This window comes from Perca fluviatilis, chromosome 1, assembly GCF_010015445.1.
Source record: "Perca fluviatilis chromosome 1, GENO_Pfluv_1.0, whole genome shotgun sequence".
In the NCBI taxonomy this organism is placed as follows: domain Eukaryota; kingdom Metazoa; phylum Chordata; class Actinopteri; order Perciformes; family Percidae; genus Perca; species Perca fluviatilis.
Window position 1 is genome coordinate 16,324,422 of NC_053112.1, and position 25,597 is coordinate 16,350,018.

Here is a 25,597-nt window from a genome sequence, read left to right on the forward strand (position 1 = left end):
GTGAATTTACTTGCAAATGAATTAAGGGTAATTGCATTGGAGGGGAACTTATTATGTTTATAGTTGTTCCGGTGAAAATTTGCTAAATCTTAAACTAATTTAAAATAAATAATAGGCAGATTTAAACAAAAACACATTTATAACATTACAAAAAGTTGTTGCAAATGTTCATAACATCCTGCTATTTTGTTATGGCTCTTTATAGTTAGCCTACTTGAACAACAATATATTATATCATAGCTAAGTGGCTAACGTTGAAGTGGATGTGTTAGCAGCAGTGTTGCTTTTGTTGTCATGTGAAAGAGAGGCTGCTGCTGCTGCTGCTGCTGCTGCTGCTGCTGCTGATGGGGAGGGGTGGGGGCGCTGTTGTCATGGTGACAGATTAAAAGGCAAAGATATTTCAAATAGCTCTATTAGCGCGTCTGCTGCAGTGGCAGCTGTATCCGAACTAAGGAGGGAACATTTCATGTTATGGTGTCTAGTCCAAGAGTTTTTAAAAGGAAATAGCACATTTGGCTAAACTGTCACTTTTGGTTTTAGTATTTGTAAAAGAAATCGCTCATACATCAGTTCTAACTCTTTCTGTGTGACGAGCAGGGAAGCTGGGAGGAGGAGGAGGAGGAGGGGGTTGGGGGGGGGGAACTGGCGGCAGATGCCTTTGCAGCAGAGAGGACCAAAGGAGGATGTTAGAGTGTGTGTGTGTGTGTGTGTGTGTGGGCTGTTGCGGGATAAAATGCGGACAGGACTGTGCTTGAACACCGCTTTGGCGACGTTTAAACTGGCGGATGTTGTGGATGTAGCTGCTAAGCTATCAAGAGGAGTCTGTGAGTAAAAAACGCCGACAATCTTTACAACCGCAGAGGAAATTATCAACTAGTTTAAGTAAGATGCATGGGACGATTTGGATGGTGCACTCGTGCAAGACTGCCTCACTTCTGAAGGAAATTTAGTTAGTGTGTTGCTACCAGTCTTTTCCTGATTGTCACAACTAGGATATTCACCCACAACCTTGGTAACGATGGAAATTGGAGTTGTTCTGCCCTGTCTGGATCAGTTCATGCTGAGCCCACTTGTCACTTGGGTAAGTAATTGCAGAAGGCTCCGATTTCCTGCCAGACTGTGATATCAACCTGTCATCCTGTATATTCTCTGTGTTATTTAGGTGAAGACATTCATGCCACATGATGGGGGCATGCATTTGGAGTTTTCTGAATTACTGGATGGAGTTTTTTTGAATGACATAATGAAACAAATGTAAGTCACTTCATGCCACAGCTTTGTTCTTGCATCTTATATTTCATTTGTCACATTTTAATCTTGTGAGCGGTGTCCAGATGGATATTCAGAGTAGTAGTGTTCTGAAGCTGTAGGCTCTCATAGACTTTATATAGCATCAGTCATTAAGTTATGATTAATCCTTCAAACACTAGCAAACAACCATAATTAAGTCATTTTTTTAAGAATACTTTATCTTCTCTCCTCATGCCATTTATAGCAGCTACTGATACAGTATCAAGCTAACATTCTTACCCAGGCACAAACAGTACTGGCTTTGTCACTCTGCAGTAATAAAAGGGGATCTTTGTAGTCTGCAGCAGTCTTTAAATGCAACTTCCTCATTACTTACAGGTTAGGGTTTATCAAAAAATGTTAGAATTAGCATGAAAGTTACAGACACTGAGGGACAGAAGAAAAAGACTACAAATCTGTCAAGACATGAGGGACATCATAGATACTGTCAAGACGCTACTTAAGAGATTATGATTTGGGTGCCTTATGTTCTGAGGGAATTACCCTCACCCTTAACAAACGCCAACTGATGGCCTTTTGGCAATTTACAATGTGACAAAAACTGCTGTAAGCTGACAGGTGGCGAGACCCTAGCTTTAGTCTTTATGTTGGGTTGGCACTTCAGACATTGATGGTAGAACTGAAATTGAAGAGTTGCAAAGAAAGGGTGAAAAAACTGATGACCCAATGCACTTGTGGATAATGCTGTCTAGCCACCCCAACTCTACAGTATCCATTCATCCCACTTATCCCCAAGGGTCACAATAACCAGCTCTAAATGCAAAACAATGCTGCGCCGAGGGGAGGGGAAGAGGCGGGATAATCTCTTGGATTGGGAGACCCTCTGGGATTAGGGCCTTGTTGCTGCTGTTTAGAGGCATTGGGACACAGATGGGAGGGAGTGAGGAGAGACACATAAACAGGACAAACAGCACTGAGATGGAGACAGGCAAACAAAAAATGTGATGCACTGGGCAGCTAGGCAGCATCTCTGTCTCTCTTTCATCCATTATGTCTTTCTGTCTTTTCCCAGTCATAAAATAACTAATGATATGTGATATACATTTTAGTCCATCGCTGAAGTCTGACCTATATAACTGCACAAAGGTTCACGAATGATAGCATTTCAGCTATAATGTATGACAGTTCAGCCCCAGACTACATTAGGACCGAGCCAACAGCCTGAGAATCCAGCTAAAGGGTTTCCTTTGGGTTGCAAAGTCTAATGCCACCCCATTTGGCTCGAAAACAGTGTGGTTTGTTGGCTGAAAGGAATGATGTCACACAGGCTAAAGTTAGGAATGAATAGAGACCTCATACATGTTTTCATGGCAATCCCTGAGCCAAGACTTTTACCAGCTTTTCTTCTTCCTCTTACTCCCTTCCACTGACAACCATTTGTTTGTAATTAGCAGAAATGTCAAGTAAAATGCCTTTGTGTTGCATCCCGTCTTCAGAAATCCCTCGGCTACACCTCAGGGTGCAAACAAAGTGAGCAGGGATCCAAGTCAGAGGATCCAGAACCTGAACTTCCTTGTCCAGCAAATCAAGACTTATTATCTGGTGAGTTTTGGATGTTCCCTGTTCTTGTTTCTCAGCCATATTATATGTTATCAAAGATACAGGCTGCTAAGCTTTCCATCTCTCTACATCAGATTATGGTATCTGAACATGGAACATGAACCTTGGATTTCTTGCAATTCTGCATAATCCATCACCACACTGACTCACACATGCGCAAACCAGATAGTTGGTAGATCAACTAGTTTTTGTTAAGCTGATGCCCTAAATATCAGCCATGACACATCTGTGTAATCAGCACAGGAGTGAGGTTAGAGCGCAGCACAGAGCCACAGTAAAGCTGCAGTCAGTTTCACAGACAGACAGACAGACAGACAGACAGAATCACTAGGTTGTAGGCCTATATGTAGGTGTTAAGGAAAACATGTTCCTTTGACTATTTATTAATCATTTGAAAATTTTTCTGTATGTATCTGTTCGAAATTGTCTCACTGTTGTATGAGCTGTGACATTGAGATGTAGTCAGATTGCCTTTTTCTGGGGCTTTTTTGTTCACTGATTTATGAGCTGTAGAGAGGCTTGAGACTATTTATAAAATTCTGTATGTTGAACTGAGTAAAGTATATGACAGTTTGTCATTGGGAAAGACGAGACAATATGTCTGAATGGCTATTGAAGGACAAGCTAAACTTAACTGGAGACATTTCATTGGTTACTGGAAATAGTCAAGAAACCTTCTTGTTTGTAAAACTATTAATTTGGCTGTTTTCCAATAAGCGTAGGCTTCTACACTTGTAACCAGTATATATTCAATCTGTTTCTGTGTGAATGACACCATTGCTTTGTAGCTCCACTGTAATTAATTGTACATTAATTACATAAAACATTTGCAATATATCATTTTAACCATTCTCTGTGTTTTGTGTTCTCTGTGTGCCAAAGAAAATATCCATAACATAGGCTTGTGTGCTGTATGTGTGTGCTATCTGTACAGTAGTTGCTCTTAACATATTGTCCCTTGTGGGATTAATAAAGTTGTTGAATTGAATTTAGACAGACAGACAGACAGACAGACGGAAAGAGCTTTAGAGCGACACATTAAGTCACGAGATTCGTGGGCAGACACTACTGATGTTGAATCTTGGATTTGCTGTCTGTGTCAGAGTAATTAAATACATTTTAAGCTGAGCTTTCTTCAGTTAAGAGCACAAGAAAAGTAATTTCAAATTATTTTGATTAGGAATTTGAAAGGAATAATGGGGGGTTATATACTATATTTTTGTTAGCATATAGTAGCTAGTAGCTAGTATAGTATATCTGGTATCATCATATCTAATCATTGTTTCTACTGTGGTTACTCTTGGTAAACTCAAAGTTTGGTAACTTCTTAGTCACTCTGATCACATTCATCGCAGCTCTCCATCCAAGTACCTAACAGGAAGGAAACATGTCAGAATTAATTTATGCCTGAAACAGACTGCAGCTTCTTTTTATGCTTTTGCCCATACTAAAATAACTCTTGAATAGGTTTCCTGCAGTGTAAGCAGATGTAGGGCAGCTCTTGCATTTTTTAACCGCTGTAGTGTGAAAAGCACATCAGTGCTGGATGTCCAATTTTGGTTATTTGTTTATGTTTGTAAAGTCAGTAAAGGACTTATTTTTTCCACTGGTTGGAAAATTAGACTTAATAGTATCTACCAGTGGTGTAGTCTAATGTATTGTAGTGGGTATACTGTACTGTATATGGGCCAGAATCTGCCTTTTTTGGGGGGGGCATATCATAGTGGGGGGGGGGGGGGTCCTGGGTGTTCTCCCCCAGGGAAGTTTTGAGCATGAACAACTTAATTTCCTGTATTCGGATACAATTTTATGCACCAATTTACAGTGGAAATACATTTATTTAGCCTATGTGAAGAAAATATAACACGCTCAATGGTGTTTTTTGCCCCCAACTGCTCCTTCCAGGCAGCACTGCGATCGCTGCCTTCAAGGCACCTAACCCTAACCTTAACCTTAACCTTAACCCTAACCCTAACCATAACCATAACCATAACCATAACCAGTGCCTCCCAACGATGCCTTCCAGGCAGCGCTGCCTGGAAGGCACCGTTGGGGGCAAAAAACACTGATAAACGTATAACACAGATTACAATTCAAAGTATATCAAAAATATATATAATAAAGTATGTTGTTGCGTGTCATTGGGCATTTTTAATTGGGTATATGGAAACTCTGGAGCTTTCTTAGTGGGTATACTGCGTATACCTGTGTATCACATAGACTACACCACTAGTCTCTGCAGCCATGCTAGCTGCTCTTTGGTACAATGGTACTTTGATCTACATGCTAATGTAAGCATGCTAACATGTTGACAATGACAGTGCTAACATGCTGATGTTTAGCAGGTTTAATGTGTTTACCATGTTCACCATCTTAGTTTAGGGTTGTTACCATGATTTGCTAATGACTTGCTCTCAGCTCCACACTCCATAATCACACAAGAGCCACACAAGCTAGGAAAGTAGAGGATGATGGGAGATTCATGGCCAGTCAGTTAAACTTTCCTTAAAGGGTCACGGTGGCAATCGCTGGAAAATGTGACTGTTAGTGCATGGCGGACTGTATTACATCAAAGACTAAATGATTCCTGTCAACTGTAGCTTTCCTTGCATATGGGAATATGTTATGGTTTCCTGAACTTTACATGGTTACTTTTCCTCATTAGGAGCTATTAACAATTACTATTACACTGCGCACACACACATACACCACACCAGCACACATATTGTACACACCATTGTACAGCCACTCATAGCCTGATACAAGGCTGTACTAAACACTTCTGGTGGATTTCCCCACTGCACCAGGGAAACTGGCTCTGTCATCTACCCATTCAGAGTGCTCCTCTATTTGTTGGCTGTGTTTCTATACACGTGTTAAAGCAGCTGCTATGTGCTGTACATACATACGTCCCTGTCCATTCAAGCACTTTGGCTCGACCACAAGAAATGTTGTATTCTGTCCTTGTTTCAGTTTTGGTCTAAAATGTGCTTATCTCCCTTATTTCTCTCCACCCATCTCCCTTGTCCCTCTTTGTTTTTCTTTTTTGCAGGATAATCTGAGACAATTAATCGTGATTCCTTTGCCAAACGTGTTGCTGCTAGGCAGGACTCCTTACTGTGGTAGGCTCTTTTATTACTTATCTCTCCTCTCTATTGGAGCTGCAAAGTCAGTATATGGTTGGAAGCCTGATTAGTCTGTTTGCTGATACTCAATAAGCAGTGCATTGATTTCCATTCATTTACCTAGGATTAGGACATGTGTAATATGGATTTAGTGTCATTGCTAAACTGGTCGAATTAAAAGATCTAATGAAAAAAAAGTTTATTAAAATATTATATATTAAAACTATTAAATATCACATGTTGTAAAAGTGAGCTTTCCATGTTTTTTTATTATAAAGCAGGTCGAGGTGCTATAACATACTGTGAAAGTGTCTCAGTCAACAGAAAAATACACACAGCCTGTAATCAGAAACTGTTCCTTTAAACGAGCCGTTAGGACTTCCATACAGTTGTGATGTCACTACTATACTATACTATACTATACTATACTATACTATACTATACTATACTATACTACGGAGTGTTTTAGACATAGGGTAAATGCAGGTTTAATCAGACAAACAGTATGAGAAAAATTATGTGTTTTAACATAAAGGGCCATATTTTAACGATCTGAAACGCAAGTGTGAAACGCAAAACGCAAGTAGCTTTGTGGGCGGATCTCGGGCGCTGTTGCTATGATACCGGCGGGATAAATGAGTCTTGCTCCCGACGCAAATCTTAAATGGGTTGGTCTGAAGTAGCTGGGTGTTGTTTGGGCGTAACGTGAAAATAACCAATCAGAGCGTTATCTCACATTCCCTTTAAGAGCAGGCGCACTTGTTCCGTGGCGGATTGCTAGTATGACTGCGGATTTGCCTGGCGCACGCCAGCGGGAGCTGTCCGGGATGCGGCAAAGTAATAAATGCCCGTCGATGTTGCTGCGGCCTCTCGGGCGCATCTCCTCAAGTCTGGAGAGGATTGCTGGAGCCATGGAGCGTGGGCCTCCAAACGCACCACCTGCACCTGTTGTGCCCCTTCCTCCTCCCCCCACTCCATCTCCGTCCACCCGCTCCACCAGGAGCACATCGCGCATTACTCCCGGACCAGATCCCGCCGTAGTTCAACATCACGTCTCCTTAAGTCCTCTAATATTTCCTCATTTATGTCATCAACACATCCATGATTCATGGAAATGTGTAAAACACAACAAGCCACAAAGAATGCTGCGACTTTTTGAGGACTGTACTGTAAAGTGCCTCCTGACCTATCCAAACACATGAAGCGCATTTTCAGTAATATTTTTCTTTGTAATTATGTATGGTTTTCAAAAATGGGAACTGCTGTAGATGAGAGAAGTGTATGCGCGTTGTGCACACGCTACATTATGGCCAAGCATTCGTCTCTAAAATAGCATCTGAATAACGCGCTACTGACTTTAGACTAGCGCCACTGACTTTAGACCAGGTTTTTCCTGGTCAGTGGTGGAATCGTTTGCGCCTGAACACGCCTCCTCTTTTTGCTGAACCGCCCCCGGGAGCGCAAAAACATTCCCTAATTTACCGACGTGCGTCTGTGGAGGGTAAAGTCCGCTGTGCGTCGGGTGCAAAATAGGAATGATACATGCGTCGGTGTACAAAGGCAATTGCGCTGAGTGCAAGATAGGGCCCAAAGCATGTAAACATGTTCCAGTAGAAACCCAAAATACAAGTATGAACCTGAAAATGAACATATGTCCACTTTAAAACTGTTTGCTAATGAAACTAAACTAGCTATAACTATAAACTAATAATGTAATTGGTAATTGCATATAGAAAATGGCAACAATGCAAAATGCGTGATAATCTTTGTTTCTAATTAGTCAACAATGAAAATCAAGCAGCAGTTTCCCAGCACTGAAAACAATTACAGTATTTCCTCACAGACAGACTGCGTTAGGTCTTTAATACAGTTTCTGATACAGTTTTAATTCAATTGCACTCTATCAGTCTGATAACTACACCGACTTGTGATGGTAAGGCTTTGGCAAGTGGTGACCTAAATTCACCAGCCAGCACTCTATTCAACTTAAATCCATGCCAGCAGCCCTCAGTACTTCAATCTGATAAGTTCTATATCAGATAATGAACTTTTTTCCCCCTCAGAACAAAGTCTGGAGGAAATGAAGAAGCTTTTGCTGCTGCTGTTGGGATGTGCAGTCCAGGTAAAACCTGACTATCTTACTATGGCTGTGCAGAAAACCTGAAACAGACTGCATGAGCTCTGGAGATCTAAATCTGTTAACATTTTCACTTTCAGTGTGAGAAAAAAGAGGAGTACATCGAGAGGATCCGGATGCTTGACTTTGACACAAAAGCTGCTATAGCTGCACATATTCAGGAGGTATCTGACTTTCTATGACGTGCGCTTTGAAATGCCACCTTCGTTGTGCAGAATATCACTTTGTGTGTAGTCGTGCTCTTATTTGGGAAAAATAAAGAATACAGTTGTTCATTTTAGCTAACTATATTATGAGAAATACAGTTTGTATGAAAGTTTCTAAGGATTTATTGGGAAGTGAAAAAAGTAACTGTGTATGTCATTTTGTAGCTGGATCCTGAGGATCCGTGTGCCACTTTATATTCTTTCACATTATATTGTGCTTTTTTTCTGCTACCCTGAATGTCCCTTCCCATGTTAACCAGTTGACTCATAGTCAGGAGAACGTGCTGGATCTGCAGTGGTTGGAGTCCAGCGAGATGCACCCAGATGAGCTGGAGGCCGTAGCGAGGAATATGGCCACACACCTCCGACAACTGCTGGACCAGAGGGACACCCATCTGGAGGTATATATGACATTCTATCATAATTTATTCTGATTGTTTAAGAGATGCATATTAACTGCACGTTTTATCTAAACCTGTGTTTGAATCCAAACATATCTTTTGCATGAAGTTGTATTTTGGGTATAAAGTAGCTACAAAGTGTGCTTGTTAAGACATGAAAATTCTCTATGGATAGAACCGTTTCAGTCAACATGTTTTTACAGTCTGAATGTACAGATTTTCAATTGGTATTGAGTCATATGCTAAAGCTAATCTTGACCTGTCTTTTTTTTGCAGACTATAGCAGAGCTAATGCAGGAAAAGGAAGGTGTTGTTAGCTTGCTCAATACACCCTCCAGCCCACAGTCTGGCAGCTACTCTCCCAGCATGCAACAGCAGACGGGGACGCAGCAACACCTGGCTGTGGAGCTGGCTGATTCTAAGGCCAAGATTAGACGACTTAGACAAGAACTGTAAGTAATGTTGCATAGTTTAACATGACTCTTCATTTCTGCCAGGCAATCTGATACACATAAAGACAATCTAAAAAACACAGGGGACATCTCGTAGCCATTTCGCCTCCTCCCCCCTGTACAACATTCACCCACCTAGTTACATCTCAACTGGCATGGGAAAACTGAATCTGCACATAGAGATAGTTTACTGTGACCTTGTACTTTTTTCGGTTCAGACAAGCAGTGCTCACGTTATGTTCCAGACTTTGTGAGAGAAACTAAAACAGAAATAAGATAAAAATATAAAGAATCATGCTTAAATGTAATTTTGCAATTACACTAACACTTTATTTTATTTTCAAAAAAGATATGCAATGTAATTAAACAAGAAAACACGAGGAAAATAAACACCATTTAAAGTATAGTGGATAGTTTAATGAATAATAATGCATCATATTTTAATTGTTGTATTTTGTGAGTAAAATGTGAATCTGGCATGTTCCTTTGACAATTGAATGGGAACACGGCTAGCCATCTTACAGCAAACATGCCAATGCATAGGAAAAGTGTGGATCTGAGATCTAAATACAACGCAAATGGCATGAAATCAAAAATACACACTGATGGAAGTTAGTTGTCCTTTCCCACAATGATTGTTGAGAGAGAGAGAGAGAGAGAGAGAGAGAGAGAGAGAGAGAGAGAGAGAGAGAGAGAGAGAGAGAGAGAGAGATATTACAGGATAAGAGTTGCCCCTGGGAGTTTGGCCCACATTACTGGTTCCATGGCTGCGCACCACCCCTGACCCACATTAGCTCTGCATTTCAGTGGATACTGCACACACACGCACACATACACACACACACACACACACACACACTAACCCTGATCCGATCAAAATCTCAGTTCCATCATTGCTCCCCATCCCATCTTCTCTGCTGTATTGTCCTCTCTTGTTGGGAAGCTCAGAATCACATACTGCTGCCTCTGAGCAAACACAATATCACGTAAAGCATCATGTATGGCCCTGGCCTAAGACACTTCTTTCATGTGCATAAGTACATCTGAATCTGCTCTTCTTACATGCATCTGTTTCTCGACAATCAAGTATATGTAGGTTAGTGCAATGCAAGTTTCTAACAACATTATTAATGATAGCCTACTTAGCTTATGAAACAACATTTAAAAGGGGCATTTGTGTTTGGTCATTTGCAGTATTTAAATATATGTAAAAGTATTGCAGAAAAGTAGTAAGTAATGCAAACTGACCGGCCCGCCTGCTTGTCTTTCTGCGCTGCACATCTGACCCCACCAGAGAAGAGAAGAGTGAGCAGATGCTGGACTGCAGACATGAGCTGGAGAACATGGAGGCAGAACTGAAGAGGATCCAGCAGGAGGTTTGAAAAGACAAAGAATAAATTGCAGCTCCTTCTGATTGTGACACACAGTAACCTCCTGTCCGCTCTGCAGATTATACAGATTATTGCACGTCACACTTTGCTGTAGAGCAGTGCTTAATGACAGCAAATTTAAACCTTGACTCAGATACAACAAAAGCTTGTAGGGCTTTGTCTGAAAAGGAGGTCTCAATTTGTATTCTCTGTTTAAGCCTTATGGCTACACATGTTAGCATGGTTCACATGTTTCCAACAACCAAGCATGGTTCACATGTTTCCAACAACCAAAGATTTGTGGCAAAATGAAGCAGCATTAATTGAGGGACATATCTGGCTTTTTAGCTGCTAAATGTTCCACAAGCTAGTTGCTAACTTTGTCTGCTAAACAAAGGGAAAGCTAAAGGGGAACTGCAAAATTGGGTGATAATTATCTGTGGGTTATTCACTACCATTTCACAATACAAGTACTCATTTGATTTATTGTTATTATAAAACATTGATCAATGCAGCTTTAAATACAAATGATGTAACAAACTGACACTGATATTATGCTGAGAAACACTTGAAGACTTCCAGGACTAGATATGCTTCAGATCTCCATTTATTGCAAGTTTTTTCTATAAACCATGCCTCTATCTTCACCAGAACTCCCAGCTGCTTGTAGACGCCCGCGCATCCCGCACCTACCGTGACGAGCTGGACGCCCTGAGAGAGAGAGCCATAAAGGCGGACAAGCTGGAGAGCGAAGTGGGACGCTACAGGGAGCAACTGCACAAGATGGAGTTCTACAAGGCCAAAGTGGAGGTTGATGCAGTCTTACAAATGCTTTACCAGTGATTTTATTATAATTATACGTATGCTTTGTGGCAGCAGTAGCTCAGTCCCTAGGGACTTGGCTTGGGACCCGGAAGGTTGCCAGTTCAAGTCCCTGTACGGACCAAGCACGGACTGTGGACTGGTGCCAGTTTACCTCCAGGGCACTGCTCAGATGTCCCTGAGAAAGGCACCTAACTGCTCGGGGGGCCTTTAATGGGCAGCCCCCACGCTCTGACATCTCTCCATTAGTGCATGTATAGGTCTTGTTTGTGCATGTGTGTGTAATATATATTTTTAAAAAATCAATAAAATATCTCTCTTTTTGTGTGTGTGTTTCAGGAGCTAAAGGAGGATAACAGGGTGCTACAGGAGACCAAAGAGGTGTTGGAGGATCAGTTGGCGGGCTGGAGGGCACGCTCCGATAAAATCCACCAGCTTGAGAAGCACAGTCTGCTGCTGAAGGCCCAGGTCCACGACATGGAACAGGTCAGACATCTGCACACAAGGAGGCGTCTTCTTTCTTACCGTTGTGTTGCTTTGCATTAAGCCTCTTCCACGGCTTTCGAGCGGCTGGACAGAATCTGTACTCATACCTCTGCTGCTGATATTTTGTGTCTCGCCTTCAGGAGAGGAATGCAGATCGGAGGCGCATTGAGGAGCTGCAGGAGGAAAACCTGTCTCTCTGTTTGGCTCAAAGGAGGAGCATGGAAGAGTCCCAGCACCTGGGCTGGGAGTTAGAGCAGCTCTCCAAGACCACTGAGAACTCCCAGGGTAAGTCTCCATTCAGACAGCCTGTGTTAGCCGTTCGATGGTGCGGCAATTACGCCGGTCTTTCCATTAATTTTGAATGGGGGTAGTGCGTTTAGGCTGCGGCGGGGGTTGCCGCAGGGGGAGAGACGGGAAAAAACACAGCGGCCTGCGGCAAAAAGTTAAAGGTCCCATGGTGCTCTTTGGATGCTTTTATATAGACCTTAGTGGTCCCCTAATACTGTATCTGAAGTCTGTTTCCCGAAATTCAGCCTTGGTGCAGAATTAAAGCCACTAGAGCCAGTCCCACAATGAGCTTTCCTTAGGATGTGCCATTTCTGTCTGTAGCTATTGAGGAGGAGAGGGGGGGGCAAGGTGGAGGGTGGGGGTGTGGCCTTGACCAACTGCCACTTTGGTCGTTTGAAAGCCATGATGTCTCCCTCTCTCATGGGTGGGCCAAATTCTCTGGGCGGGCAAAGCAGAGAAAGGGGAGGTAACCTTGCTCCTTATGACCTCATAAGGAGCAAGATTCCAGATCGGCCCATCTGAGCTTTCATTTTCTCAAAGGCAGAGCAGGATACCCAGGGCTCGGTTTACACCTATCACCATTTCTAGCCACTGAGGGATCATAGGAAGGCTGGGGGAACGCATATTAATGTTAAAAAAACTCATAAAGTGAAATTTTCATGCCATGGGACCTTTAAGACAGACTCAACTTTTGAAGAAACTCAACCCCACGTCACACTGAGGTGGCCAATCATGTAACCAGCGATCAGACTTGTCATCCGGTTTTGAGGCGGTGTGAGAATCCCGTACAGGAAACAGGAAACATCACTGCCTCTATCGCTGCCACAAGAAAGTCTGTGAGTTTGTGTAAACACCTGAATGTTTGACAAACAACAGAGCACAGTCGATCGGTCTCGCTCGTCTCTTTTCTCTCTCTCTTTCTCCGTGAAATGAGGCTGACTTCAAGTGCAGTCTGAAAACGTCGAGATCTATAAAGGATCTGATAGAAAACAGTAACTGTGAAAGTCTACTTCTGCTAAATTGGGTTTCAGTGACACTCCCACACCGCAGATTGCTTTTTTTGGTCTAAATGGGCTCTAAGAGCTGGTGATACAGTAAGATGAAGTGATGGAACAATTAATGGATGGGATTGGTTGGAATGGTAGGGAAAATCAGGAAATTGATATGTAAATGATGTCAATGTGTTCATGCATGGACAGATGCATGCATGAGTGCTTTAATCTATTAGCACTTTTATATACTTCTCTTATCTGTTTCTTCATGTCTCTGCATACAGTTTGAATGTATACATGCTGAAACACGACCTAGAGTTTAAGCTCATTAACTAGATGTCCACAGATCAGTAGATGTTTCGCCAAACACCGTAAATTGTGGTTTACAGATTTATGTCTTTTTTGTTAAAGTTTATTATTAATTGTTAGGATTGTAATGTAGAATTATATGTATGACAAAGTTTAAAAACTCAGCGCTTGTATTGTACCATTCTGCTACTGATCCTACAGAATTATCTTATTTAATAGGCTAACTGAACTGAGCTAGACTCAAGAAACATTCAAACTGTGCACAGATATAATAAAGGTATCCACGTTATAAAATGTGTCTCTGCGTACCAAAAGCCTTTAAATGTTTGCATCTAGTCTTTCATTCTGTCCGTCTCAAGTTCTCGTGTACTTCAGTTAATTGCCGGCATGTGTTTGTGTACAGGCCAGCAGACTCTGAGCGAGGAGGTGAGTGAGAGGACCCGCAGTGGGATGCTGAAGCTGGAGAAGGAGAACCGGAGTCTCTTAAGGAGCATAGAGGAACTCAGAGCTGCCTCTATTAACAACAGCGCGCAGCCCAAACATGGCCACCACCTCCAGTGTGAACATGTCTGCCAGGTGGTCTGTAGCGCCAACAACTGTACCTCGTCAACAGATGAACCCACGGGGTTGCAAACCACCTGCTCACGTATAGAAAACCGCAGTATTGTATTCCCGCTCAGCACAGTAACACAGCAGATGCTGAATGGAGGTTCACACTGCCATCAGCCACTCCATGCAGAGGATGAGCTGGAGGGAGTCCAGAGTGAGATCCTTCTCACCGAGAATCCAGACCTTCATATGAAGGAGAAAGGACAGCTAGAGGAAGGAGATCATTTCAAAGAACTGATGTCTGATCTGGAAGTCTTAGAAAACAATCACAATAGGCTCCATTGTTTTGTTGGATCACGGGATAGCTCCCCTGGCTCGAAGAGCAGCAGTCCCTGCCATGAAAGCATCTTCACAGGTCTGCCAACACGTTCCTCCTATGCCAGCAAGCACACACAGCGGCTGGAGGCCAAGTGCAGGGCCCTGGACACAGTTAACCAGCATCTGCAGACTTCCCTCGATAACACTGGTAGGTTCTGTAGATTAAACCGATATGTAAGAATCAATGATGCAAGCATAAAATTACTAAGGTTTCTACCCAACCTCCATCTCTTTAGACCGGAAAGTTCAGCGCCTGGAGGCAGAGGTTCAGGAGCTGGAGGCAGAGAACCAGAGTCTGCAGGCCACTTTAGAAGAACTTCGGATCACTGCACGACGCCTGGAGCAACTAGAAACAGAGAAGCAAAGCCTGGAGCAAGAAACCACAGTCCTGGAGAGGGAAAAGAGGCAGCTAGAGAAAGAGAATCGACGACTCCGCCAGCAGGTAAATAGGCTAGGTGTTAAATCATCCGGCCAAAAGGACTACAGTTGAAAATTTGCCGGCTGGCTAACACTGGCACATTTACAGAAATGTTGATTAATGTGTGTTGTCCTTTATAAATAAAGAATAAGAATAAGATGCTAACCGTTCATCACACCCCCAACTGGCCCCATCAGACACCGCCTACCAAAAGTCTGGGTCTGCCGAGGTTTCTTCCTAAAAGGGAGTTTTTCCTCGCCACTGTCGCAACAGCCACGGCTAATGCTTGCTCTTGAGGGAATTACTGGAATTGTTGGGGCTTTGTAAATTATAGAGTGTGGTCTAGACCTACTCTATCTGTAAAGTGTCTTGAGATAACTCTTGTTATTATTTGATACTATAAATAAAATGGAATTGAATTAAAGGTAGGGTAATGATTGGAAGACTTACATTGCTCTTGAATTAAATGGCTACTGTTCTACCTTCCTCTTTCTCAGGCTGAAATCCAGGAAGCCAACTTAGACAGCAGCAATGTCTGTATTGCCAGCCTGGAAAGGGAGATGCGTTTTCTTGTAAAGGAGGTGGAGGGGTTAAGGGAGACTGCTGAGAGGGTGAAAGGCCTGGAGAGAGACAACAGAGAACTGAGCAAGCAAGCTGCTATCGACCAGAGGACCCTGGCCACCCTCAGAGAGGTTAGAGGAAGTCTGTGCTGTCTGGTTTACGCTGACCGAATAAATAATCTGCCCTGACGTTTCACTGATGATGCACTGTTTTTTTACAGCAGCAGTGTGCATGTGTTTCACACGGGTTTTGGCTAGATATTATCTATATTATTATAAGTGTACTAGGATGCATAACTCACCAAACTCTTAACTACAAACTGTAATGAGATGAAAGCAAGTAAAACATACCTGTAAAATGTATGTTTTTGTTTTCTTTTGCATCAGTGACAGTAACTTAGCAAAGTGTTTTCTGCAAGTGTTTTGCATTTTATGTCCTAATATGAAGGCTCTGACACGTGCAATGGTCTGTTGTTTCTATGGCAATTTCTTTTTTAACCAGGCCTGCAGATTTACATAAAGCGGAGAATTTTTTTTTTTTTAACATTTGGTTCTGTGGATTTGGAATTATGTCCTAACTTTGAAGTCACAGTTTTAGCACAAATCAAATAATTATGTCATCTCCTGATTGTTGGTTCAAACCATAGATATAAAACATTATATATATAGTTAAAACCTTTGCCTGAACAATATAATAAGTTTTTAAGTTCCATGTTAAATGTCAATAAAAATCTCTTTAAAAAAAATAAAAAGTTGAATCCACATATACTGTTCATCTTTAGGAGCTGGTGAGCGAGAAGCTAAAGACTCAGCAGAGAAACAATGAACTGGAGAGGCTTGCCCATGATTTGGAAATGAAGGCCCTGAGCCAGGAGAGTGCAGAGCAAGCTGAACAAGAGGCTACAGACACCAGGTGCTTACATACTGCTTGGAGTTCCCATCCTGTAACCTTTGAAGTGAATATGATAAGAAATGAGGAGGGTTAAGCGTGATTTATGGTTCTGCGGAGGCTCCACACAGAGCTTTCGCCGTAGCCTACGTAAGTGAGTACATAAGTAGTTTATACTTGTGCGTTGGTGTGTGCATCAATCTCTTTAGGAGAATAGAGAGAACAGAGCCGGCATGTGTGTGTGCCTGGGGAGTGTGTGGTAGAGCGAGTACCGACTCTAGAGTGTCTCCCCTCTCCTTGATTCCATGTTGTTTATGGAGAAGGAGAACCAGGAAACAAGTAGGGGGAAATACAACGCTACCAAGCCAAAACAGAGCGACGTGCATCACCGTGACGTGTAGTTACATTTTTCGAAAGGAGCACATCAGGCTATGGCGTAGGGTCCGGCGTAGGGTCCGGCGTAGGGTCCGTGTCACGGCGTAGATTTAAGAAGAATAAATAACGCTTTATAATGCCACAGTTGGTACAACAGTCCTTCTTTCCTCTATGCAGTAGGTTTAAGATGCTGGAGTCAGAATTGGAGTCGTCTCTGAAAAAATCGCTTCGGATTAAAGAGGACAAGATGGCAGCTTTGGAGGCTCGTCTGCAGGAATCCTCCACCCTGAACCAGCAGCTGCGCCAGGAGCTCAAGACTGTAAGTCATAAAGTTCACAGTTCAGTTGAGAAAAAAAATCACTTTACAAAATACATTGTACTTTGCTACAGACCCAAGTGTTTAACCTTTGACACTACAGGTGAAGCTGAGCTACGAGGCCTTGCAACAGAGGCATGAGGAAGAGTGGACAGCATCAAGTTCCACCCCTCCCAGAGAGACTGGCAAGGTAATGAGCGAATGGCTGCGTGAAAGCCAGGAGGCCACCAAGGAACTGCTGAAGCTCAAAGACCGTCTCATTGAAGTGGAGAGGAATGTGAGTGGTTGACCTTTTTTAAAGCACTTGCTTTTGATGTTGATTTATGTTACTGATAGACCAAACAATGCGCTGAGGGCATGGAGTTAACACTACCTCCTTGTTTTCATGTCACATTTTACATTAATGTTCTCTTCTCCACTCCAGAATGCAACACTGGAGGCAGAGCGCCAGGCTACGCAGGCCCAGCTGAGGCAGCTGGAGAGTCAGTCTGACAGCCAGCAGGCTCAGGTCCTCGCCCTGCAGAGGCAGGCTGCCTCACTGCAGGAGAACAACACAGCCCTGCAGACACACAACGCTAACCTGCAGGTGCCACTACAACACACATTATTCTTGGTGATACACTTAACATACACACATACGTACAGTATATTCAAGCCTCTGCATCAGTATGATGCAGAGGCTTGAATAATATATATATGATGAAATGCTACATCAACTCGGTCCCTTTCTTCCCCAGGTGGAAAAATCCACTCTGAACTCACAGAGTGCTTCCCTTATGGCCCAGAATGCTCAGCTGCAGCAGCAGCAGTCAGGGACAGAAAGCGAGCGTGACGGCGCCATGCGGGAACGCGAAGACCTGCGCGTTGTTCATGAGCAGCTGTTACGAGATCACGAGCGGCTGGCAGCTCTGCATGAGCGGCAAGCTATGGAGTATGAGGCCCTGATGGGCAAGCATGGCTGTGTGAAAAACGCCCATCGCACTCTGGAGCTGGAGCATCGCACACTGCAGGACAGGTACACTATTGCCAGGCCATGTTGCACAAGATCCCGACATGTTCCTGTGTAGGGCTGGGTTTTAAAAAATGATTCCGAATTTGAATCAAAATCGATTCATAAAATCCAAGAATCGATCGTTGTCTATATCATATGAAACTAGAAGCCCTTAGGAATCCATTGGTATGCATGGTACTATGTAATGCTAGCTTGTCGGGAAGGCGGTTAAATAACCCTCCAAAGTTAGGCTACATTTTGGTTAGGGAAAAACTGGCATGGCCATTTTCAAAGGGTCACTCAAGACATCTGAATGAAATGTCTCTCAATAATCACTGATTGTAGAGTCTGTAGAGCTGCACTTTAATGTGTGTTCATGTTAAATAAAAAGTACATTAATGTAATTTCTTTGGGGTCAATTCTTAATGTAAACATTGATACATTAATTATGCAGCAGGTTAGAGGGAACCTTGTACTTGTAATTGTTGAATCTCTTTCAAATCCAAATTAAATTGGTATTGTAACTGAAATGTTTCTAACCTAAATGATATTGAATCAAAAATAAAATAAAATTGGGAATAATAGTGATTCGGGACCTTCTGAATCGGAATCCGAATCGATTCGGAAAATCATTGACGATACCCAGCCCTATTCCTGTGTGTGTTTTCATCCATGTTGATGTGTGTGTATTGGTTGTATCTTTAGGTACAATAGTCTGTTGCAGCAGCGGACCAAGCTAGAAGAACTGGAGAAAGCCCTGAAGGAGGAGCAGCTGAGGATGGCTCTGGAGAAAGAACAGCACAGGACCACTGCTGCTGAATGTCACAGGCTCCGTGACGAGAAGGACTGGTGAGGAGGCACAGGCGTACACAATACACACTAATGCATGGATTTGAGCTTAAACAAGGGCATAAACATCACCGTGCAACGTTTTTCTTTTTTTTAAGGCTGAACAAGACATACCGTCAGCTCCTTAACGACAACGAGTTGCTAACGGCGGATCACAAGCAGCTCAAGAGCCAGCTGAACGAGGCCAAGCTGGAGCACACCTGGCTGGAGGCCGACTTCTCCAAGCTCAAGAAGGAGTTTCAGCAGCTGGACATTACCTCCACAAAACTCACCAACCAGTGTGAGGTATTGACATGCAGCAGGTTGAGCTGCCTATTGAATAATATAACTTAACCTTGTAGTTGCCTCTTAACCTCAGCACACTCTGGACAAACACTACATAGTCAGGCCTACATAGGCTCAGTAAGCTGACTTTATGTGTAGTAATGCATTTTTTTTGTTTTAATAATTGCATGATAGTGTGTGTTTTACATACTTGCATACACATACATACATATCAAGTCAAGTCAATGTTATTGTCAATTCTGCAATATGTGCCAGACATACAGAGCAATTGAAAACACGTTTATCTCCGACCCACAGTGCAATAAGGACACGTACAACAAGTTTAATATAAAAGATAAGAAATATATACAAATAAGATAAAGAAAGATAAGTAATATATACAATTTAAAAAAAGATAAGTAATGTGTACAATACAGTAATACATTCTAAATAGTGCAAATGTAAGGCAAAACCAAACAGTATAGAAAACTAAAGATAAATTAAATGGAAGAGGCTGCTTGTCTTTGTGATGTTTAGCTACTGGGCCAGTTGAAGGGCAACCTGGAGGAAGAGAATCGCCACCTGCTCAGCCAGATCGAGACCCTGATGCTACAGAACCGAACCCTGTTGGAGCAGACTATGGAGAGCAAGGATCTGTTTCACGTTGAAGAGAGACAGTATATGTAAGCAAATAGGGCCAACACCATGACAAGATAATGTTAAATAAATAGGGTCTAATGTGTTGATTTTCAGCATGTTACAGTAGTTTGTTAATGGCATTAAGGCTAAGCAATTGATTCTTGCAAACAGCACAAAATGCACCCTATTTAGGACACCAGAATACAATCAACAGCAGGCCCACGATTGACGATGTATCTGTCTTCTCTCTCTGCCTGTCTCTGTTCAGTGACAAACTTAATGATTTGAGGAGGCAGAAGGAGAAGCTGGAGGAAAAGATAATGGACCAGTACAAATTTTATGAACCATCCCCCCCTCGCAGGTAAGTTGCCTGTAATAGTGCTAACTATGATTATTTTTTTACCCCGACTGTGGTGAAATTGTGATGTGTTAAATTTCTGTTTTCACATCCAGCACTCTGTAGTACTTGGCTAATTAACAGGAGTATCAAATTATGTCATTTCATAGCTCACATACATCACAGTTCATATACACAGTTATTTAATCATTCGAGAAATATTCATAGTGTAGTCAGTAATACGGTGAGCTCCATGGTACTCTGTATCTTTGTATAGCAGGACATGTTTGTCCATGTGCTAATTTGTTGAGAGCTCTGTTTTTGGTCTCCACCAACTTCCTGAAGGAAATAAATATTGCTAAATGCTTCAGCTTTTTACCAGCTAGTTGCTGACTTTGTCTGTCTGTTGTCTGGTGCTGGGCAAGTAGAATACTGTGGGTTTATCAGAGCCTTTTCACTGAAAATTGCTGCAGCCCAAAATGCAGCCATTAGAGCAGTAAGAGTGAACCAAAACAGTAAAGTTGTGGGCCATAAAACCAAAATGCTCTGTAAAGCTGAGAGGAATTGTAGAGTTGTTAAAGGAGACCTGTTATATACTGTTTCAGGTTCATACTTGTATTTTGTGTTTCTACTAGAACATGTTTACATGCTGTGATGAAAAAAAAAAAACTATTTTTATCATACTGCCCATGGCTGCACAACCTGTATTCACTCTCCGTCTGAGGCGCTCTGTTGTAGCCCAGTCTGCTCTGAATGGTCAGCGCTTCCGTGTCTCTACAGCTGTCCTCCACCATTTGCTCCGCTCTGGCTGCATCTGTACTACTGCAGTTGCAGCTGGAGACTGACTGCAACAGTATATATAGCGTAACACTATCCCGTGAAAAATCACCGTTAAAGGCTTCTAAGCCAAAAACTACACAGCCAGACATGTTCCAGCAGGAATGTGATCCGAAATTAGAGTGAAATCACCAACATCTGCAACCAAGATTACAGGTTTCCCTGATGTCAGCATGTAGCTACATGTAGCAGTATACTGTATGTAATGTAAACACTGCAGTAGCTGCCTGGAGCAGATATAGAAAACCGGCCCGATAAGACGTCACTCCGGGCCGAGAGTAGAAAAAAACAGTTGAACCAGAACGTTCAGAACAGTGAAATCTGAGGTTTTGGCTCACAGGGATTACTTTTAAATGTATTTACTTTATTATTTGAAGCTTTGGCCACGTTTAATATGAACATCTGACAGTGTAACATTAAAGATATGACAGAAAATACAGAAAAGCATAGTAGGTCTCCTTTAATAAAATAATATTGATACCAGCAGCTTTAAGTGTCCATTGTTTATTCTGAATATCCAACATACATTAACATTTATTGCTGGTCTAGCTCACTTCTGCAATATTGGTGATTGACTGCCCAATACTTTGGCCTGCCGACCAGCCTGGCCTCCCTGTACGGGTTATTTGTGTCTCATTCTGTTAAGGTTTCTCTTTCCTCTTGTATGTCTGCCCTTTCACAGACGTGGAAACTGGATCACCCTGAAACTGAAGAAGTTGATTAAGTCAAATAGCCGTGAGCATGGTCCCGACTGCCCACCCACACCCACAATCTCAGGCTTTACTGAGCCACACCTCACCTGTCAGGACAACAGCTCCTTCGTCAGCTCAGATGGCTCTGGAGGCTCAGCCTTAGCAGGTGATGCCATCTCACCCCAGCGTAACAGCAGTGAGTATGACCTTCTTGAATTCAGATCCTCCCTCATTGACCTGGCGGAACCGGTCTCATCAAAGTACCAAAGTCCCCCTTTCCCTGCTTCAGCCATAGACCAGGAAGTAAGATCATCATCAGAGGCAGGGCACAAAGATCATTCAGGAGTGTTTTCATGTAAAGACCAGCCCACAGCCAGAGGTCAGAGAGACACGGGTGAACCGAAAGCCACAGCCGTTTCATCTACACATGAAGCTGCACTTGTAGAACAGGCATTAAAACTTCCCCCTCCACCTCAGAATTTTCCAAGGAAACGCAAAAACTCAAATAAATGGATTTTAAAGTAAAACTGTGTGATAAATACATAAATAATGCAGGTGTTGCAATATGTGTGTGCGTGTGTGTCTGTGTGTGTGTCTGTGTCTGTGTGTGTGTGTGTGTGTGTGTGTCATGTCCAAAGGGTCATTTGTGCTGATGCATGACATGTGTAAACTTTCCTCAACAGTCCTCAATATGTCTTCCCCATGTCTTTCTTGTTTCTTAATGTATTTCTTCACCCCTGCCTACCTTCTTTCCCTTTGTCTTTTCATTTCCTTCCCTACCTACCTGTCTCCTCTCTTACATCCCTATCTCTGCTTGCATCCATTCCTTTGTCTACCTCCCATGTGGCTGCACTTTGCTGTTAAACAGCGACCAAAATGTTTCCCCGTATGAGGAACAGGCTGAAGGACAGAGACAAAGTCAAGTCCCTCTTCCGTCGTTCCATGTGTAAGAAAGACTGTGGTCTGGTGTCTACCCTCCTCTTGACTGTAGCCTTTTATTTCACTGCTAACTTGATTATACTAAGTGTAGATCTTTGCTTTATTGTTTCTCTTCTACAAGCCATAACACCAAAGTAACCTTAGTTGAGTAAAGTGTGGATGCTTCCTAGCAGATGTAAATCATCAGTCATATGTTAGTAATGTGTCCATTCATGCCAACCTCATTCCACCACTATCTTAACTAAATAAGATATGGTATTACATTTTTGAGCATGTGCAGCAGTGATTTTTTAGCAGAGTGCTAGCTATGTTTGAAGAAAATCTGGGGTATTTTATCAGAGGTCAAAGAAATGCTGCATTGCAGAAGGGACACTGGTGCTGCATGAGCTCTGCCCTACCAGGAGCCAGCTGTTCTGTAAGGATCAAAAGTAGAATAGCAAAATTCAGGGAAAGCAAGCCATCCCTGTCTCTGTGTTTTCTGCGCCATAGAATAAAAAATACCTCCTAATCTCCATGACCAGTTCACCTTTCTATCCCCCTCCCTCATCCGCTTCCCACTTCTTCCACTCCTTGGTCCAACAATGCAGCCCTGAGCAGCTTGGTGTACCCCTCGGCCCCGTTCGAGGAGGATCGGTGGGCAGACAGCTCAGAGCGGCTCGAAGGGTCAGAGGCAGGAGGAGGATCCTGTGTGGAGGACAGGAAGAACGCATTGTCCTCATCCCATACCACATCCATCTTGTCCATCCTCCACCTTAATCTTCCCACCACTCTACCATCTGGCCACGTCACCATCACAACCACTGACACCACCACCGACACTGTTCCAGATGTTTCTGAGCTCTGGGTGACAGGTAGAAGCATTCATGAGCCACTGTTTTGGATTGATGTCAACCTCATTAGTTAGACGCTAGAATAGTGTGTAGAGGAGAGAGTAGAGTGAAGGCGCCTTTCTAGTCTAAGTGTTGAAAAGTGTCTATCACTATAACCATTCATTGATTTCTCATTTTATGCCCCACAGACAAGGATTCAAATGATAGCGCTGTGCCATCTGGATTTGAGGACGACGAGCTGCAAAATCACGGTAAAACCCTGTGTATATCTGTAGAGGATTCAGCAAGCATACAGATGTATTACCAGCTCGGGAATTAGAGCAAATCCATCAAATTGCAATCATGACCTTGTTTCATATTAATCTCTCTGCCAACTACAGAGGCCAACAACTGTTTTAGAAAGACTTGCCTTTGCTGCCCCCTGTTGGTCATTAAGAATATGTTGAATATTGCGTTTTCATGGGAGAAGTGAAAATGTGGATATTGTATTGTAGCTCTTTGAAAAACATCATAATCTCTTTCCAGGGCTGAATGGCATCCAGAGTCGTGCCCAAAGTGAGAGCAGCGGTGAGTTCAGCCTGAGTCTGGAAAATGAGCCATGGTCAAATGGCAGCAGCCCTGTCAAGCAGCCTCCATCACGCCACTCCTTCTCCTCCTTCCAGCCCCCCAGTGATACCTCCACCCCCCAACACACACAGAAGCAGCAGCAGCGGCACAAGGAGAAAGCCTCTACCATGGCCATCACCAACAGCCAGAATTCAGATATCCAGTCTACACCACAACAGAAAAAGCATGGGCTCTCTCAGGACTTTTGGCTCACAAGGGGTACAAAGAGCATCCGGAGGTGTCCAAGAGGGAAAGTGACGCGTCGCTCGTCAGATTCAACGGGCACAGTCAAAATGAACCCAGGGCCGAATGGGATGAATTCAAAATCGAGCTCTAGCAAAGCTGAAACTACCCAAACCTTAGCTTGTTCGCCTATCGCAGTGCTGTATGTTCAGGGCAAGTCATCCTCGATGTCTGGTTGCCTCAACTGCTTCTCAACCCCTCTGGGTAAAGAGGGGCGACTTAAAGGGCCCAGGTCGCCCAAAAGTCTCCCCCGAGCCAGCAGTGTCATTTCCACCGCAGAGGGATCATCCCGGCGCTCCAGTGTAAACAGTGACTGCAGGGCAACTGTAAAGACTGACCCGCTTTCCGCCAAGGTTTCAGAAGGGAGCGGTGGTCAGGAGGAAACAGTGAGTCAACCTGAACCAGAGACCAATAACAGTGAGCCTGAGCCCATTCCTCCAGTCAAACCTCCCAGAGACCCAGCAGTTTTTGATCCCACAGACGGCCCCAAATCCCCCGTGCAGGAGTCACTTTTTGGCCCCTCGTTCACTTTCAACTCTGTCTTCTCCAACACGATCTTCAGCGATTCTGTGGTCACGACCACGACCAGTCTGGATGCCCTTGACACCAACCAGACCTTCCTCTGTCTGAATCCATCTCTGGTGCAAAACTGTTCACTTGAGAGCCAGGAGTCCACTCCTCCTAAGACACCACAAACACTGCTCAACATGCAGAATGAGCAGAGTCAAAATGTAGAATGTGCAGCTGGGATGGAGGAGAAGGACAAGCCACTCACAATTGCATGAAATGCAGCTGTCACATCATTGACTATTGTCACATGCAAATATTGCAGCTAGCTGCAAGTCCACTTCTCATCACATCAACCGTAGCACACAATTTAAGTCACAAATTTAATATGTTTGCATTTTATTCCACAGTTATCTTAAGAGGTGTAAATAAAAAGATGTTTGGTTCTGATTTTCTTTCCACAGCTTTAGTAACATTAGTGCATAGTAATATGCCTGAGTAATAGTTCAGAGATTAACAGTATTATCTTTACATTCTGTTCGTCTCTTTGCACAAATGATGTAACTGAATGACGTATGGATAGATGTCCTCTTTTGCTCATTAAAGGGTTAGATTGGGACTGTTTGCTTGTTTACCTTTACTTTTACACACTGACAATCCTATTATGTACATTTGTGTTTGCCAAAACATTTTGTTCATTTCCCCTGTTTCTATTTATGTCATGTCACTCAGACAGAACTGTTAAATTATTATATGTTGGTTGCTGTCTGTTAGATTTAAATGTGAGCCCGGAGGAAATGTGACGTTCATGTGTAATAAACTGTAAATCTTGTAAAATAGGCTGTGTACCTGAATGCTATTTTCCCTTAAAATAAAGAAACCCTCTATGTAAAATATGTATTTGCTTTGTCATTGTTTT

General features: G+C 42.9%; 1 protein-coding gene and 1 long non-coding RNA gene across 7 annotated transcripts; one reads left to right on the top strand and one right to left on the bottom strand.

Annotated features, from left to right (window-relative positions):
* Window positions 1-643: 643 nt before the first annotated feature.
* On the top strand, window positions 644-25,574 carry LOC120558617 (girdin-like). 6 transcript variants are annotated; one of them, XM_039799682.1, is made up of 29 exons: window positions 644-1,081; window positions 1,163-1,254; window positions 2,748-2,853; window positions 5,924-5,993; window positions 8,060-8,118; window positions 8,214-8,297; window positions 8,600-8,740; window positions 9,017-9,192; window positions 10,487-10,568; window positions 11,214-11,372; window positions 11,724-11,870; window positions 12,011-12,155; window positions 13,863-14,534; window positions 14,623-14,828; window positions 15,302-15,496; window positions 16,147-16,277; window positions 16,806-16,947; window positions 17,048-17,221; window positions 17,369-17,530; window positions 17,682-17,959; window positions 18,641-18,784; window positions 18,883-19,069; window positions 19,586-19,731; window positions 19,956-20,048; window positions 21,544-21,749; window positions 22,422-22,499; window positions 23,080-23,343; window positions 23,511-23,573; window positions 23,848-25,574. In XM_039799682.1, the coding sequence occupies exons 1-29, from the start codon at window positions 1,019-1,021 to the stop codon at window positions 24,954-24,956; spliced, it is 5,574 nt and encodes a 1,857-aa protein (XP_039655616.1). In that variant the 5' UTR covers window positions 644-1,018; the 3' UTR covers window positions 24,957-25,574. The 6 variants fall into 6 exon arrangements, with proteins under 6 accessions (XP_039655616.1, XP_039655624.1, XP_039655641.1 ...); XM_039799690.1 differs by having other exon boundaries at window positions 16,809-16,947; XM_039799707.1 differs by lacking the exon at window positions 23,080-23,343.
* Window positions 21,297-21,774, bottom strand: LOC120558720. Its single transcript, XR_005639169.1, has 2 exons — window positions 21,661-21,774; window positions 21,297-21,568 (listed from the first exon to the last, which is right to left on the bottom strand). It is a non-coding gene; the product is annotated as an uncharacterized LOC120558720 (long non-coding RNA).
* Window positions 25,575-25,597: the final 23 nt, after the last annotated feature.